General features: G+C 43.0%; 1 protein-coding gene across 1 annotated transcript in view; it reads right to left on the bottom strand.

The window, feature by feature from the left end:
• Window positions 1-18941, bottom strand: part of c1qtnf12 (C1q and TNF related 12) — a 40378-nt gene extending 21437 nt beyond the window's left edge. The window contains exons 1-2 of the mRNA XM_062965524.1: window positions 15830-18941; window positions 1079-1198 (exon numbers count right to left, since the gene is read on the bottom strand). Coding sequence (XP_062821594.1) covers window positions 1079-1198; window positions 15830-16009 — 300 coding nt within the window. The 5' untranslated portion in view covers window positions 16010-18941. The remainder of the gene's footprint in view (window positions 1-1078; window positions 1199-15829) is intronic.
• Between the last annotated feature and the right edge of the window lie 265 nt (window positions 18942-19206).

Here is a 19206-nt window from a genome sequence, read left to right as displayed (position 1 = left end):
GACCATTGAGGCTTGAGTATGAGTGCCGAAGCCAGTGTCAGGAGTTAGAAATGACAGTTGAGGCTTCAGTTTGTTTGAATGCCGAAGCCAGAGTTATGAGTCAGACATGACAGTTGAGGCTTGAGTCTGTTTGAGTGCAAAAGCCAGTGTTAGGAGTTAGAAATGACCGTTGAGGCTTCAGTTTGTTTGAATGCCGAAGCCAGAGTTAGGAGTCAGACATGACCATTGAGGCTTGAGTATGAGTGCCGAAGCCAGTGTCAGGAGTTAGAAATGACAGTTGAGGCTTCAGTTTGTTTGAATGCTGAAGCCAGAGTTAGGAGTCAGACATGACCATTGAGGCTTGAGTATGAGTGCCGAAGCCAGTGTCAGGAGTTAGAAATGACAGTTGAGGCTTCAGTTTGTTTGAATGCCGAAGCCAGAGTTATGAGTCAGACATGACAGTTGAGGCTTGAGTCTGTTTGAGTGCAAAAGCCAGTGTTAGGAGTTAGAAATGACCGTTGAGGCTTCAGTTTGTTTGAATGCCGAAGCCAGAGTTAGGAGTCAGACATGACCATTGAGGCTTGAGTATGAGTGCCGAAGCCAGTGTCAGGAGTTAGAAATGACAGTTGAGGCTTCAGTTTGTTTGAATGCTGAAGCCAGAGTTAGGAGTCAGACATGACCATTGAGGCTTGAGTATGAGTGCCGAAGCCAGTGTCAGGAGTTAGAAATGACAGTTGAGGCTTCAGTTTGTTTGAATGCCGAAGCCAGAGTTATGAGTCAGACATGACAGTTGAGGCTTGAGTCTGTTTGAGTGCAAAAGCCAGTGTTAGGAGTTAGAAATGACCGTTGAGGCTTGAGTCTTGAAGTACAGAAGTCAGTTGAGGCTTCTAACGCCCCTGTGTCCTAATAGGTGCTGAGTGTTGCCATGTTCTATGACAGGGCAGGCAAGGATGGAAGCGAGCTGGAGAAGGGAGAAAGGAGGACATTTTTAGACAAAACTGGCCGGGATCCTAGGAAAAGGCTACTCTAATGGAACCTCAGCACTAAGTTGCAATATATGGTTAGTATGATTAGTATTTACGTATTGTGCATGACCTACTAATTTCTTATCTTTCCCTCTGCATTTCTTTTTGGCGCTGCTGCTGTCCCCGGGACGCTGCACAAATGAGATCCACGTCCGGCGCGGGTCTGTGATGCGAGGGTCTGAGGACTCTAGCGTCTAAGGAAAGAACAAGAAGAAGTGTTGAGAGCATGGAAACCAATCCATGGGATGTTTTTCCCATGGACAACATCTCCTGACTCTCCCAGAAAAATGATAAACCTTGGACTGCAATGCCTACATTCCCCGAACCAGTGTGGTCAGAGGATGCTGGTGGTTGTAGTCCAGCAAAGTAGATTTTTCTAGCTTCTGTATGTAGGTATGTCTGTTCTACATGGCTTGATACAAAAATAAAGTTATTATTATTATTATTATTTTATTGTATGACACAGCAAACATAATAATAATATGCTGGATTTCATATCACAAAATCACAAGTCGAACACTTCCCAAGTGTCTAGGACTGTGATTATTATGATTATTATGATGATTATGATTATTCTGGTGGGGTTTCAATTAAAACCATCAACCGCAGACCTAACCCATTTTGCTGGCCCTTCTCTAGATAAACCTTCTAGTTTGTCAAATCTCTTTCTTGAATTGATGTGCCCAGAAATGGACCAAGGATTTCCCCCAGGCAGGAAGCAGCCAGGCTTCGAAGATGCAAGGCTATTCAATGCTAATCAAGCTGGCCAATGGTAACATTTTTTTACTGTTTATGGTTGGGCTTGGTCCCCATGTAAGCCGCCTCGAGTCCCCTCGGGAAGATGGAGCAGGCTACAAAAATAAAATAATATATTATTATAATAGATATAATAGATATATAATATAATATATATAATATTATATTGTGATATATTATTATAATATAATATTATATATACATATTAATATACTACTAATAATATATATAATATATATAATATATATTAAAATATATTATTATTATAGTATTACATATATATAATATTAATATTTGAAACACAGTAAGATGAGTCCACAGCAGACATCTGGTGGCTGTTGTATTGGATCACACGTCAAACACTTCCCAAGTGTCTAGGACTATTATTATTATTATTATTATTATTATTATTATTATTATTATTATTATTCACACTGCCTCCAACAGACAAAAGTTCTTTCTCCCAGCCTGAACATTATTTCACATATATATATATATATATATATATATATATATAAATCCCACTTGCCTAGTTTCCAACAGACCTCACAACCTCTAAGGATGCCTGCCACAGATGTGAGTGAAACGTCAGGAAAGAATGCTTCCCTCTCAGCAACCCAGTGATTCTGGCCGTGAAAGCCTTCAACAACACAGTGATGTTATTACAGTAGAGTCTCACTTATCCAACACTCGCTTATCCAACGTTCTGGATTATCCAACGCATTTTTGTAGTCAATGTTTTCAATATATCGTGATATTTTGGTGCTAAATTGGTAAATACAGTAATTACTACATAGCATTACTGCATATTGAACTACTTTTTTCTGTCAAATTTGTTGTATAATGTGATGTTTTGGTGCTTAATTTGTAAAATCATAACCTAATTTGATGTTTAATAGGCTTTTCCTTAATGCCTCCTTATTATCCAACATATTCGCTTATCCAACATTCTGCCGGCCCGTTTATGTTGGATAAGTGAGACTCTACTGTATATATATATAAACCCCACTTGCCTAGTTCGCAACAGACCTCACAACTTCAGAGGATGCCTGCCACAGATGTGGGTGAAACATCAGGAGAGAATGCTTCCCTCTCAGCAACCCAGTGATTCTGGCCATGAAAGCCTTCAACAACACAGTGATGTTGTTATTATTATTATTATTATTATTATTATTATTATTATTATTATTATTATTATTATTCACACTGCCTCCAACAGACAAAATTTCTTTCTCCCACCCTGAACATTATTTCATATATATATACCTATGTGTGTATGTATATGTATGTATGTATGTATGTATGTATATAAACTCCACTTGCCTAGTTCGCAACAGACCTCACAACTTCAGAGGATGCCTGCCACAGATGTGGGTGAAACATCAGGAGAGAATGCTTCCCTCTCAGCAACCCAGTGATTCTGGCCATGAAAGCCTTCAACAACACAGTGATGTTGTTATTATTATTATTATTATTATTATTATTATTATTATTATTATTATTATTATTATTCACACTGCCTCCAACAGACAAAAGTTCTTTCTCCCACCCTGAACATTATTTCATATATATATATACCTATGTGTGTATGTATATGTATGTCTGTATGTATGCATATAAACTCCACTTGCCTAGTTCGCAACAGACCTCACAACTTCAGAGGATGCCTGCCACAGATGTGGGTGAAACGTCAGGAAAGAGTGCTTCCCTCTCAGCAACCCAGTGATTCTGGCCAGTGATGTAATTGTCTAGTTCAAAAGGCCCCATTGGCATAGTCCTCATCCTTGCTTACAAATTATCGGGAATTCCTCGAAAGCTTAAGCAGAAACTGGATGGTCATCTGTCGGGAGTGCTTTGAATGCGATTTCTTGCTTTTCGGCAGGGGGTTGGGACTGGATGGCCCATGAGGTTTCTTCCAATTCTATGATTCTATCATCATTGCCCACAAAACTTGCAACCCTTAGGATTCGATAGTCTTGGGCCCTGGCAAGAAAAGTGGTCTTGAACTGCATTAGTTCGAAAGTGTAGATGCACCGTAGCATTATTTCGGGCCAGTTTCAACTTTGAGGAGTTTGGTGTTGGCAACCGATTTCCAAAAACCGACAAGTGTCAACGATCCGCGATCCCTGGCCTGCCAAACTCCTATCAGACGAGACAAGCCCTGGAGTGGTGTATAAACCGCAGCGGAGAAACTGTCAGTTCATGAATCACCGTCAAACCAGAATGACAGGATGGTCCCGAAAACCTCTGAAAGTTTTAAATTTTTTACAAAAAGCTCTCTGCATTTCGCCTGTCCAATTCCTTTGCAGAATTAACTCGCATGAGCTAGAATTAAATGGTCAGAATCACTGCGAGTTTTCCGGGCTATCTGTCCATGTTCCAGAAGCATTCTCTCCTGACATTTCACCCGCATCTATGGCAGGCATCCTCAGAGGATTAACTCGCATGAACTAGAATTAAATGGCCAGAATTACTGCGTTGTTGCGAGTTTTCCAGGCTATCTGTCCATGTTCCAGAAGCATTCTGTCCTGACATTTCGCCCACATCTATGGCAGGCATCCTCAGAGGATTAACTCGCATGAACTAGAATTAAATGGCCAGAATTACTGCGCTGTTGCGCGTTTTCTGGGCTATCTGTCCATGTTCCAGAAGCATTCTCTCCTGACATTTCGCCCGCATCTATGGCAGGCATCCTCAGAGGATTAACTCGCATGAACTAGAATTAAATGGCCAGAATTACTGCGTTGTTGCGAGTTTTCCGGGCTATCTGTCCATGTTCCAGAAGCATTCTCTCCTGACATTTCACCCGCATCTATGGCAGGCATCCTCAGAGGATTAACTCGCATGAACTAGAATTAAATGGCCAGAATTACTGCGTTGTTGCGAGTTTTCCGGGCTATCTGTCCATGTTCCAGAAGCATTCTCTCCTGACATTTCACCCGCATCTATGGCAGGCATCCTCAGAGGATTAACTCGCATGAACTAGAATTAAATGGCCAGAATTACTGCGTTGTTGCGAGTTTTCCGGGCTATCTGTCCATGTTCCAGAAGCATTCTCTCCTGACATTTCGCCCGCATCTATGGCAGGCATCCTCAGAGGATTAACTCGCATGAACTAGAATTAAATGGCCAGAATTACTGCGTTGTTGCGAGTTTTCCGGGCTATCTGTCCATGTTCCAGAAGCATTCTCTCCTGACATTTCGCCCGCATCTATGGCAGGCATCCTCAGAGGATTAACTCGCATGAACTAGAATTAAATGGCCAGAATTACTGTGTCGTTGCGAGTTTTCCGGGCTATCTGTCCATGTTCCAGAAGCATTCTCTCCTGACGTTTCACCCACATCTGTGGCAGGCATCCTCAGAGGTTGTGAGGTCTGTTGGAAACTAGTGAAGTGGGGTTTATATATCTGTAGAATAATGTCCAGGGTGGCCAGGTTCCAGAAGCATTCTCTCCTGATGTTTCGCCCACATCTGTGGCAGGCATCCTCAGAGGTTGTAAGGTCTGTTGGAAACTAGGCAAGTGGGGGTTATATACCTGTGGAATGATGTCCAGGGTGGCCATGTTCCAGAAGCATTCTCTCCTGACGTTTCACCCACATCTGTGGCAGGCATCCTCGGAGGTTATGGGGTCTGTTGGAAACTAGGCAAATGGGGTTTATATATCTGTGGAATAATGTCCAGGGAGGGAGAAAGAACTCTCGTCTGTTGGAAAAAGTGTGAATATTGCAATTGTCCAGCTTGATTAGCATTGAATAGCTTTGCAGATTCAAAGCCAGGGTGCTTCCTGCCTGGGGGAATCCTTTGCTGGGAGATGTTAGTTGGCCCTGATTGTTCTGGAATTCCAAGTGTTTTCCAACTTACTGTCCCAACAAAGGATTCCCCCAGGCAGGAAACCACTAGGCCTTGAAGCTGCAAGGCTATTCAATGCGAATCAAGCTGGCCAATGGCAATATTCACACTTTCTCCAACAGACAAAAGTTCTTTCTCCTACCCTGGACATTATTTCACAGATATATAAGCCCCGCTTGCCTAGTTTCCAACAGACCTCACAACCTCTGAGGATGCCTGCCACAGATGTGGGTGAAACGTCAGGAGAGAATGCTTCTGGAACATGACCAGACAGCCCGGAAAACTCACAGCAACCCACAAAAAACAAGCATTGCTTTTTAGATATTTAACTATACACACAATCCCGGAATCCTAGAATTGGAAGAAACCTCCAAAGGTCATGCAGTCCAACCCCATTCTGCCAAGAAGCAGGAAATCACATTCAAAGCACCCCTGACAGATGGCCATCCAGCCTCTGTTTCAAAGCCTCCACCACACTATATACTGTATATACTCGAGTATAAGCCTAGTTTTCAGGCCTTTTTTTAAGACTGAAAAAAAAACCCTCGGCTTATACTCGGGTGAGGGTCCTGGTTGGCTTATATTTGGGTCAGCTTATACTCAAGAATATATGGTACGTTTATTATTTTTCTCTATTATGATTGGTATTATTAGATTTATTATTTTTCTTTATTATGATTGGTATTGTTACATTTATTATTTTTCTCTATTATTGGTATTATTACATTTATTATTTTTCTCTATTATTATTGGTATTACATTTATTATTTTTCTCTATTATTATTGGTATTATTACATGTATTATTTTTCTCTATTATTATTGGTGTTATTGCATTTAGTATTTTTCTCTATTATTATTGGTATTATTACATTTATTATTTTTCTCTATTATTATTGGTATTATTACATTTATTATTTTTCTCTATTATTATTGGTGTTATTGCATTTAGTATTTTTCTCTATTATTATTGGTGTTATTGCATTTAGTATTTTTCTCTATTATTATTGGTATTATTACATTTATTATTTTTCTCTATTATTATTGGTATTATTACATTTATTATTTTTCTCTATTATTGTTGCTACTATTACATTTTTTTTACTCTATTTTTATTATTATTAATACATTTATTATTTCACTCTGATCTTAACAGAGCCCTCAGATGGCGTAGTGGACTAAGTGACTTGAAGGTTGGGTTGCTGACCTGAAAGCTGCCAGGTTCGAATCCCACCTGGGGAGAGTGTGGATGAGCTCCCTCTGTCAGCTCCAGCTCCATGCGGGGACACGAGAGAAGCCTCCCACAAGGATGGTAAAAACATCAAACCATCCGGGCGTCCCCTGGGCAACGTCCTTGCAGACGGCCAATTCTCTCACTCCAGAAGCAACTCCGGTTGCTCCTGACACACAAAAAAAACAAAAAACTCTGATCTTATTATTATTATTGCATTTATTATTTTACTCTATTTATTATTACATGTATTATTTTCCTGTATTTATTATCATTATTGTTACATGCATTATTTTACTCTATTATGATTAAAACGATACATGAGCACATTTACATTGAAGAAGAGGAGAATAATGATTTGATCAGAGCTTGACAGTCTTATATTAAATTAGAGCTTGATGTAAACATTCAAAAGCATTTAACCTACTGAGGCCTCAATTAATGTGATTTTATTGGTATCTATTTTTATTTCTGAAATTTACCTCTCGGCTTATACTGGAGTCAATGATTTCCCAGTTTTTTTGTGGTAGAAAAACAACCCCGATATGGTTACAGTGCTGTGATTCTACTTGTAACCATGAGAGGTACGTAGCTTGGAGCGTTCTTGTGCTTGACCAAACTACAACTCCCAAGTTTTATAGTATTGAACCAAGGCATTTAAAATATAAATCCAAGGAAGTAACTTTCCTAAGCGCTGGGTCTCTCCCTAAACTGGCGGCAAGTCTCTCTCTTTCTCTCTCCCGGTGCCAAGATCAACAGAGCGACTTACATGCTTATGCCTTGGATTGCTCGTGCATGCCGTAGTAATTAAATAATAATACCACAAAGACAGAACACTCATTTTAACTGTCAATCATGCTGGCTGGCTGGGGGGGGGGGGATGTTAATAGGGGCTGCCTTTCTGATCGGGATTTGTAATTCGAGGAAGCTGGGGACGGCCGCATGCGCAAACACTCCAGCATCTCGGACTAGGATGAAATCGTCCAAAATTAGGATTGTTGTTGTTGTGTGCCTTCAAGTCATTTCAGACTTAGGTCAACCCTAACATAAGACTATAGGTAAACAAAGAGACCTCCAAAGACCATCTAGATGGTCTCATAAGACCATCGGTAAGGCAAGGGAACCTCAAAGGCCATCTAGATGATCTCATAAGACCATAGGTAAGGAAAGGGACCTCCAAAGACTATCTAGATGGTCTCATAAGACCATAGGTAAGCAAAGAGACCTCCAAAGACTATCTAGATGGTCTCATAAGACCATCAGTAAGGAAAGGGACCCACAAAGGCCACCTAGAAGATCTCATCAGGCCATCAGAAGACCATAGATAAGGAAAGGGATCTCAAAGACCATCTAGATGGTTTCATAAGACCATAGGTAAGGAAAGGGACGTCCAAAGATCATCTAGATGGTCTCATAGGACCATCGGTAAGCAAAAGGACCCTCAAAGGCCATTTAGATGCTCTCATAAGACCACCAGAAGACCATCGGTAAGGAAAGGGACCCTCAAAGGCCATTTTGATGAACTCATAAGGCTATCAGAAGACAATAGATAAGGAAAGGGACCCTCAAAGGCCATCTAGATGATCTCATCAGGCCATCAGAAGACCATTGGTAAGGAAAGGGACCCTCAAAGACCATCTAGATGGCTTCATAAGACTTTGAAAGCAGCCAGGCTTTGAAAATGCAAGGCTGTTCAATACTAATCAAGCTGGCCAGCTGCAACATTCACACTGTTGTCTCCAACAGACAAGAGTTCTTTATCCCACCATGGACATTATTCCACTGATATATAAACCCCACTTGTCTAGTTTGCAACAGACCTCACAACTGAGGATGCCTGCCATATATGTGGGCGAAATGTCAGGAGAGAATGCTTCTAGATCAGGGGTCTCCAAACTAAGGCCCGTGGGCCGGATGCGGCTCTCCAAGGTCATTGACCTGGCCCCTGTCCTAAACTTTAGACTTAGGGTTGACCTAAGTCTACCTGGTTTTTGGAAGTCTCTTTGCTTATCTATGGTCTTATGAGATCGTCTAGATGGTCTTTGAAGGTCTCTTTGCTTAGCTACGGCCTTAGGAGACCATCTAGATGGCTTTTGAAGGTCTCTTTCCTTACGTATGGTCCTATGAGACTATCTAGATGGCCTTTGAGGGTCCTTTTCCTTATCTATGGTTTTATGAAACCATCTAGATGGCCTTTGAGGGTCCCTTTCCTTATCTATGGTCTTCTGATGGCCTGATGAGATCATCTAGATGGCCTTTGAGGACCCTTTTCCTTACTGAAGGTCTTTGGAGGTCTCTTTGTTTACCTATGGTCTTATGTTAGGGTTGACCTAAGTCTGAAACGACTTGAAGGCACACAACAACAACAATCCTAATTTTGGACTATTTCATCCTAGTCCAGCCCCCCAACAGTCCCTCCACTTAAAAAGTTTGAGGACCTCAAACTTGAGGACCTCTGTTCTAGATCATGGCCATACATCCTGGAAAACTCACAGCAACCCAGTGATACGGGCCATGAAAGCACTCGACAACACATACTTCCACTTATATATATATATATATATATATATATATATATATATATATATATACACTAGCTGTGCCCGGCCATGCGTTGCTGTGGCAAAGTGGTGGTGGTATTGGTTAAAAAAATGTGTAATTTTTATTTGACGTTATTTGTATTTTTTTAATAAATTTTATTGTAAGTTATCTTTTTATTATATTTTATTATTTTCTTGTATTATTTTTAGTTATTTTCTGTTATAGTATTTTATTGTATTAATTTTTTAGTGTTTTTAATTATTTTTTAGTGTTTTTTATTATTTTTTATTGAGTTGCTAGGAGACCAAGTTGGAGGAGCTTAGCCTTCTAACTGGCAGCAATTGGATAAAAGCAATTATTCCTCTCTCTCTAATTAGGACTTTATTTTTCTTTTCTTTTTGTTGTATCAACCTAGAGCCGTGGATGATGGGTTGTGTTGTCAAATTTAGAGGTTGGGGGGCCTGTAGTTTTGTTGTTTTGTGGGTCGCCGTGATGCCATCACTCTTTTATATATATAGATATACTAGCTGTGCCCGGCCACGCGTTGCTGTGGTGAAGTATGGTGTTAGGGGAAATAAAGTATTGAGGAATTAGTGGTAGTTAAGGTAAAGGGTCCCCTGGGCTGAGTGGGTTGCTAGGAGACCAAGTGGGCGCAGCTTAGCCTTCTAACTGTCAGCAATGGGATAAAAACAATTATTCCTCTCCCTCTAATTAGGACTTTATTTTTCTTTTCCTTTTGTTGTATCAACCTAGAGGCATGGATGAGGGGTTGGGCTGTCAATTTTCGAGGTTGTGGGGTGTTTACTTTTGTTGTTTTGTCCGCTGCCGTGATGCCATCACTCTTTTATATAGATATAGATATAGATATATATGGAAAAAGTTTTCCGGCTCTCCCAAAGCTCCTTTCCAGTAACAAAAATGACTCACTATATCAGACGAAGGGAGCTAATGAAGACACACTACTAATGGTGCAGGTAAAGAGAAAAATCCGACTCTCCTGTCTTCCTGGGAGGGTCATAATGAGGCCCCTGTTAGCTAATTAACCACAATGGGGTAATTGTCTGGGGAGCCGCCTGTGCAGACAGCCGCAGATTAGCAAAAGGACGCCTCGAAGGAGTTCCAACCAAACTGGAACAAAAGCTTGGTAAGCCCTCGAACCTTGTGGTTGTGGAGGGATTACCGACTCCGCTCATCTGTCAAAACAACATTATGGGCTCTGAACATCCTAAAAGCCCCAGACCAAGTCCGATCTCGGACGCTAAGGAGGGTCAGCCCTGGTAAGGACTTGGATGGGAGATCGCCAACCCAAGGCACCGAACAATCTGCACATCTCCCTTTGTCAAAACAACATTATGGGCTCTGAACATCCTAAAAGCCCCAGATCCAGTCCGATCTTGGACGCTAAGGCGGGTCAGTCCTGGTAAGGACTTGGATGGGGGACCACCAACCAATACTAAGCGCTATAGGCTCTATCTCAGAGAAGTGGCAAAAATGCCTCTGAATATCCCTAACTTAATTATTTGTTATTTAATAATTTCAGATATGAAATCATGAGGGAGAAGGAATGGTATTGGGCTGCGTGGCCATGTTCCAGAAGCATTATCTCCTGACGTTTCACCCACATCTATGGCAGGCATCCTCAGAGGTTGTGAGGTCTGTTGGAAACGAGGCAACCTTGCAACCTTTAAGGACGCCTGCCATAGATGTGGGTGAAACGTCAGGAAAGAATACTTCTGGAACATGGAAATATATTCCTCACAACCTCTGAGGATGCCTGCCATAGATGTGGGCGAAACGTCAGGAGAGAATACTTCTGGAACATGGATATATATTCCTCACAACCTCTGAGGATGCCTGCCATAGATGTGGGCGAAACGTCAGGAGAGAATGCTTCTGGAACATGGACATATATTCCTCACAACCTCAGAGGATGCCTGCCATAGATGTGGGCGAAACGTCAGGAGAGAATACTTCTGGAACATGGAAATATATTCCTCACAACCTCTGAGGATGCCTGCCATAGATGTGGGCGAAACGTCAGGAAAGAATACTTCTGGAACATGGATATATATTCCTCACAACCTCTGAGGATGCCTGCCATAGATGTGGGCGAAACGTCAGGAGAGAATGCTTCTGGAACATGGACATATATTCCTCACAACCTCAGAGGATGCCTGCCATAGATGTGGGCGAAACGTCAGGAGAGAATACTTCTGGAACATGGAAATATATTCCTCACAACCTCTGAGGATGCCTGCCATAGATGTGGGCGAAACGTCAGGAGAGAATACTCCTGGAACATGGATATATATTCCTCACAACCTCTGAGGATGCCTGCCATAGATGTGGGCGAAACGTCAGGAGAGAATGCTTCTGGAACATGGAAATATATTCCTCACAACCTCAGAGGATGCCTGCCATAGATGTGGGCGAAACGTCAGGAGAGAATACTTCTGGAACATGGACATATATTCCTCACAACCTCAGAGGATGCCTGCCATAGATGTGGGCGAAACGTCAGGAGAGAATGCTTCTGGAACATGGACATATATTCCTCACAACCTCAGAGGATGCCTGCCATAGATGTGGGCGAAACGTCAGGAGAGAATACTTCTGGAACATGGAAATATATTCCTCACAACCTCTGAGGATGCCTGCCATAGATGTGGGCGAAACGTCAGGAGAGAATACTCCTGGAACATGGATATATATTCCTCACAACCTCTGAGGATGCCTGCCATAGATGTGGGCGAAACGTCAGGAGAGAATGCTTCTGGAACATGGAAATATATTCCTCACAACCTCAGAGGATGCCTGCCATAGATGTGGGCGAAACGTCAGGAGAGAATACTTCTGGAACATGGAAATATATTCCTCACAACCTCAGAGGATGCCTGCCATAGATGTGGGCGAAACGTCAGGAGAGAATGCTTCTGGAACATGGACATATATTCCTCACAACCTCAGAGGATGCCTGCCATAGATGTGGGCGAAACGTCAGGAGAGAATACTTCTGGAACATGGAAATATATTCCTCACAACCTCTGAGGATGCCTGCCATAGATGTGGGCGAAACGTCAGGAGAGAATACTCCTGGAACATGGATATATATTCCTCACAACCTCTGAGGATGCCTGCCATAGATGTGGGCGAAACGTCAGGAGAGAATGCTTCTGGAACATGGAAATATATTCCTCACAACCTCAGAGGATGCCTGCCATAGATGTGGGCGAAACGTCAGGAGAGAATACTCCTGGAACATGGATATATATTCCTCACAACCTCAGAGGATGCCTGCCATAGATGTGGGTGATACGTCAGGAGAGAATACTTCTGGAACATGGACATATATTCCTCACAACCTCAGAGGATGCCTGCCATAGATGTGGGCGAAACGTCAGGAGAGAATGCTTCTGGAACATGGACATATATTCCTCACAACCTCAGAGGATGCCTGCCATAGATGTGGGCGAAACGTCAGGAGAGAATACTTCTGGAACATGGAAATATATTCCTCACAACCTCTGAGGATGCCTGCCATAGATGTGGGCGAAACGTCAGGAGAGAATACTCCTGGAACATGGATATATATTCCTCACAACCTCTGAGGATGCCTGCCATAGATGTGGGCGAAACGTCAGGAGAGAATGCTTCTGGAACATGGACATATATTCCTCACAACCTCAGAGGATGCCTGCCATAGATGTGGGCGAAACGTCAGGAGAGAATACTCCTGGAACATGGATATATATTCCTCACAACCTCTGAGGATGCCTGCCATAGATGTGGGCGAAACGTCAGGAGAGAATGCTTCTGGAACATGGACATATATTCCTCACAACCTCTGAGGATGCCTGCCATAGATGTGGGCGAAACGTCAGGAGAGAATACTTCTGGAACATGGAAATATATTCCTCACAACCTCAGAGGATGCCTGCCATAGATGTGGGCGAAACGTCAGGAGAGAATACTTCTGGAACATGGACATATATTCCTCACAACCTCAGAGGATGCCTGCCATAGATGTGGGCGAAACGTCAGGAGAGAATACTTCTGGAACATGGACATATATTCCTCACAACCTCAGAGGATGCCTGCCATAGATGTGGGCGAAATGTCAGGAGAGAATACTCCTGGAACATGGAGATATATTCCTCACAACCTCAGAGGATGCCTGCCATAGATGTGGGTGAAATGTCAGGAGAGAATACTTCTGGAACATGGACATATATTCCTCACAACCTCTGAGGATGCCTGCCATAGATGTGGGCGAAACGTCAGGAGAGAATACTCCTGGAACATGGACATATATTCCTCACAACCTCTGAGGATGCCTGCCATAGATGTGGGCGAAACGTCAGGAGAGAATACTTCTGGAACATGGACATATATTCCTCACAACCTCAGAGGATGCCTGCCATAGATGTGGGTGATACGTCAGGAGAGAATACTTCTGGAACATGGATATATATTCCTCACAACCTCAGAGGATGCCTGCCATAGATGTGGGCGAAACGTCAGGAGAGAATGCTTCTGGAACATGGCCAAACAGCCCTGAAAACTCGCAGCAACCCAGTGATTCCGGCCATGAAAGCCTTGGACAACACAGGAATGAGTCCCCGTGGGGAGATGGTGGCGGGGTATAAATAAAGTTGTTGTTGTTGTTATTATTATTATTATTATTATTATTATTATTATTATTATTATTATTAATATTAATATTATTATTATGATATTGCTCCAATATGAATTACAAATGAATTACAAGACTATTCCTTCGCCCAATATTCACACTTTCTCCAACATACAAGAGTTCTTTCTCTAATATTGCACAGATACAGAAACCCCACTTGCCTCGTTTCCAACAGATCTCACAACCATAGATGTGGGCACAACATCAGGAGAGAATGCTTCTGGAACATGGCCATAGAGCCCGGAAACCTCACAGCAACTCAAAATAAAAAGAGGTTGCTACTTGACATGAAAGCAAGTGGGAGCCAATCCTGGCTCCTGGCTCCTTTTCGTGAGCAGCCTCCTTGCTTTGGAAAGAGTGTGGTTGCAGGCCTAGAAAGCACATGCACCTGCCTGCACATGAGAATAGAGAAACAGGTAAGAAGCCTCCTTAAAGCCCACGCCTGCCTGCAGCTGAGCGCCTCTCCTCTAGAAAAACATGTTAAAAGCTTCCTTAAAGCTCGTACCTGCCTACAGCTGAGCACCTCTCCTCTAGAATAGAGAAACAGGTAAGAAACCTTATTAAAGCTCATGCCCGCCTGCAGCAGGGCGCCTCTCCACTAGAGTAGAGAAACAGGTAAGAAGCCTCCTTAAAGCCTACGCTTGCCTGCAGCCGAGCGCCTCTCCTCTAGAGTAGACAAATAGGTAAGAAGCCTCCTTAAAGCTTGCACCTGCCTGCAGCTGAGTGCCTCTCCACTAGAGTAGATAAATAGGTAAGAAGCCTCCTTAAAGCTTGTACCTGCCTGCAGCCGAGTGCCTCTCTTCTAGAGAAACAGGTAAGAAGCTTCCTTAAAGCCCACGCCTGCCTGCAGCCAGGCGCCTCTCCTCTAGAGTAGAGAAACAGGTAAGAAGCCTCCTTAAAGCTTGTACCTGCCTGCAGCCGAGCGCCTCTCCTCTAGAGAAACAGGTAAGAAGCCTCCTTAAAGCTTGTACCTGCCTGCAGCCGAGCGCCTCTCCTCTAGAGAAACAGGTAAGAAGCCTCCTCAAAGTCTGTGCCTGCCTGCAGCCAGGCGCCTCTCCTCTAGAGAAACAGGTAAGAAGCCTCCTCAAAGTCTGTGCCTGCCTGCAGCCAGGCGCCTCTCCTCTAGAGTAGAGAAACAGGTAAGAAGCCTCCTTAAAGCTCGCGCCTGCCTATAGCCGAGCACTTCCCTACAGTAGACAAACAGGTAAGAAGCCTCCTTAATGCTCGTACCTGCCTGCAGCCGAGCACCTCTCCTCTAGAGAAACAGGTAAGAAGCCTCCTTAAAGCCTGCAGCTGAGCGCCTCTTCTCTAGAGTAGAGAGAGCTTAAATGCCTACGATGGGAAGGGGAGCCTGTTAAGCCTCTCCCATAATGGGCCAATAGAAAATGAATCTTTTGGCATCCCAGAGCAAAAATAGATATCTGCCCTCCTAATTTCGGGACACGAAACGGGTTTGCACAATCATACTGGGCAAGCGAAAATCACATAAAGGAAATAAAGGAAAAGCCAGAATTGTAGGTGATTTGCTTTATGCCTGTCTGTGAAATGGGAATCTAAGCATATTGTCCTATAAGATGGAAGAGACAGGGATGGGATCCTACTTGGCCCGATCATTGGCAATTGGGAGTTTTTAAAAAGTTATCCACTTATGGTAGGATATCCTTCTCTGGGTTGCCATCTGTCAGGAGGGCTTTGGTTGTGCTGACGAAAGGGGGGTGGATTGGATGGTCCAACTCTATCTGTTTTGCAAACCTACCTTGGAGTGCCCGTTTAATTCCTCGCTGTTGGACAGAGTGGTGTTGAGGGGCTCCGTGTATTGGTTAGGTTTCTTCCGCTCTTTCTTCGCCGCGACGGCTTGGAAGCGCCAAACGTCCTGGCTCAACAAGGCGGCCAAAAGGAGCCAACTCCAATACCGGGTCTTGGTTTTGTGCCACATCTTCCGAGCGGGAAAAAAACGGGAGACAAAACTCAAGACGAAGCTGTTTCTAAAAGAAGAGCGATCGGACGACGTATTCCCCGACTGAGTCAGAAACGAGAGATGCGGATTACAAGCTTTGGATGATCGATCAAGCCGGAACGACGCAGAGTCTTCTTGTCCATTGCTTGAAATCGGAAACCAAACTGATGGGTTGATATGAGACGACGGTGTGAACGCGTTTCATCCGAATCCGAATTCTGCCAAAATGGCAAAGCAACGGTTTGTGACGCTTTCAGTGGCGCAAATCCGCTCGGAAACGTCTCCACATTTGTCCGAGAACACGAGAAGATGTCCTTTCCTTAAAGTGGGAAAACTTCTATAGATATGCCGATCGAGATCTCAAATGTCCCAAACCAACAATGAAATATCTCACTTCTTCCGCAAATTGAAATTTTCAAGGAAAACGCTCCTCGAGACGGAAATTTCGCTCCGAATTCACTCTCTCCGTCTCTGTCTCCGCTGCCGGGTCTCCGTCTCCGCTCGTTCTTCTTGAAGGTGTCTCTGGGTTTGAGCTCTTCCAGCAAGGAGAGGGGGGGAAAAAAATCAAAAGCCGTAAGCCAGCAAATAAATACAAGTTTTGCAGGATGTCAAGGAGGAGAGAAAAGAGATGAAGGGGGGGAAAAAAACGGAAGGAGTGGAGACCCTTTCTGGAGAGAGGGAGGGATCACATTGTAATGAGCTGTCAGGTCTAGTCTTTTCACACTCCTATTAAGGGGAGACTGGCGGGGAACTGGAATCCTCGCCTCGTGCCAAAGAGATTTAAATCAGGAAAATTGTCTTTGCCATCCCTCCCTCCCTCCCTCGTTCTTTCCGACTCTCCCTCCCAATTTTTTCTCCCAAAGGGATTGGCTTGGTGGGGACATCGAACCGTGGTTTTACCCTTCTGGTTTTGAATTGCATTATATGGGTCCACATCTATATATATAAAAGGGTAATGGGATCGCGGCACCGGACAAAACAACTAAACTATATAAAAGGGTAATGGAATCACGGCACCGGACAAAACAACTCAACTAAACGCCCCACAACCTTGAAAATTGACAGCACAACCTCTCATCCACGCCTCTACGTTCATCTATATATATAAAAGAGTGATGGCATCATGGCAACCCACAAAACAACAAAACTACAGGCCCCCCAACCTCGAAATTTGACAACACAACCCATCATCCACGCCTCTAGGTTGATACAACAAAAAGAAAAGAAAAATAAAGTCCTAATTAGAGAGAGAGGAATAATTGCTTTTATCCAATTGCTGCCAGTTAGAAGGCTAAGCTCCTCCAACTTGGTCTCCTAGCGACCCAATAAAAAAATAATAAAAAACATTAAAAAAATTAATACAATAAAATACTATAATAACAGAAAATAACTAAAAATAATACAAGAAAATAATAAAATCTAATAAATAAAAATATAACTTACAATAAAATTAATTAAAAAATGCAAGTAATGTTAAATAAAAATTCCACAACAATTTTTAACCAATACCACCACCACTTTGCCACAGCAACGCGTGGCCGGCCACAGCTAGTCTATATATAGAAAAGGGTAATGGAGTCACGGCACCGGACAAAACAACTAAACGCCCCACAACAAAAAGAAAAGAAAAATTAAGTCCTGGCCACAGCAACGCGTGGCCGGGCACAGCTAGTCAACCATATAAAGCAATTCAAACTATATTGCTGAGAGTTTTCCAAACTGTATAGCCATGTTCCAGAAGCATTCTCTCCTGACGTTTCGCCCACATCTATGGCAGGCATCCTCGGAGGTTGTGAGGTCTGTTGGAAACGAGGCAAGTGGGGTTGATATATCCAGGTTGCATGAGACACATGCAAATGTTCCAGCTTGATTAGCATTGAATGGCCTTGCAGCTGCAAAGTCAGTCAGTGAGGGTATCGGCATAGAGTTCTGTCGGAGGAGAGGCAACTGGAGCATATATATACCTGTTGAATAATGTCCAGGGTTGGAGAAAGAACTCTTGTCTTCTTGAGGAAAGTGTGAATGTTGCATTGGCCACCTTGATTAGCATTGAATGGTCTTGCAGCTTCAAAGCCTGGCTGCGTCCTGCATGGGGTAGTCCTTTGTTGGGAGGTGTTAGCTGGCCCTTGATGGTGTCTGTACTATGATTTTTGTTCCTGGCCCTGATTGTTTCCTCTCTGGAATTCCCCTGTTTTCTGAACGATGCTCTCAAATATTGTTTGAGAACACAGAAATGTTGGACATGTTAGCTGGCTGCTTCCTGCCTGGGGGAATCCTTTGTTGGGAGGTGTTAGCTGTCCCTGATTGATTCAAGCCTGCAATTCCTCTGAGTGTTGTTCTTTATTTATCCATCAGGGCCAGCTAACACCTCCCAATGAAGAAGCTTGGCTAAATCTAGGAGCTCACCTGGACTCGAGCTTCGAACTGTCAACATTTTAGTTGGCAAGATTTACTGGCATTGATTGGTATTGTTATTTTTAGTGTAAATGTTTTATTCTATGTAATAATGTGTTTTTTATATTATCATCTACTGTATGTTGTTGTATTATTGTTGGAAACCGCCTTGAGCCCCTTTCGGGAGATAGGGCGGTATATAAATAAAGTACAGTAGAGTCTCACTTATCCAACACTCGCTTATCCAACGTTCTGGATTATCCAATGCATTTTTGTAGTCAATGTTTTCAATACATCGTGATATTTTGGTGCTAAATTCGTAAATACAGTAATTACTACATAGCATTACTGCGTATTGAACTACTTTTTCTGTCAAATTTGTCGTATAACATGTTTTGGTGCTTAATTTGTAAAATCATAACCTAATTTGATGTAGGCTTTTCCTTAATAGGCTTCTTCTTAATCTCGCCATATTATCCAACATATTCGCTTATCCAACATTCTGCCGGCCCGTTTATGTTGGATAAGTGAGACTCTACTGTATATACTTATGGTCAGAGTGATTTATTCCCTTTAACCAAAAAAGTTGTGGCGCAGCTAGCTAGTAACCAGCTGCTATAAATCACTACTAACCGAGAGGTCATGAGTTCGAAGCCCGGGTCGGGTTAAGCCTCCGACCATTAATAGCCCCGGCTTGCTGTTGACCTATGCAGCCCCGAAAGACAGTTGCACCTGTCAATTAGGGAAATTTAGGGACGCTTTATGCGGGAGGCTAATTTACA

The sequence above is a fragment of the Anolis carolinensis genome, unplaced genomic scaffold, assembly GCF_035594765.1.
Source record: "Anolis carolinensis isolate JA03-04 unplaced genomic scaffold, rAnoCar3.1.pri scaffold_15, whole genome shotgun sequence".
Classification (NCBI taxonomy): Eukaryota; Metazoa; Chordata; class Lepidosauria; order Squamata; family Dactyloidae; genus Anolis; species Anolis carolinensis.
This window is presented reverse-complemented; position numbering and strand designations above follow the sequence as displayed.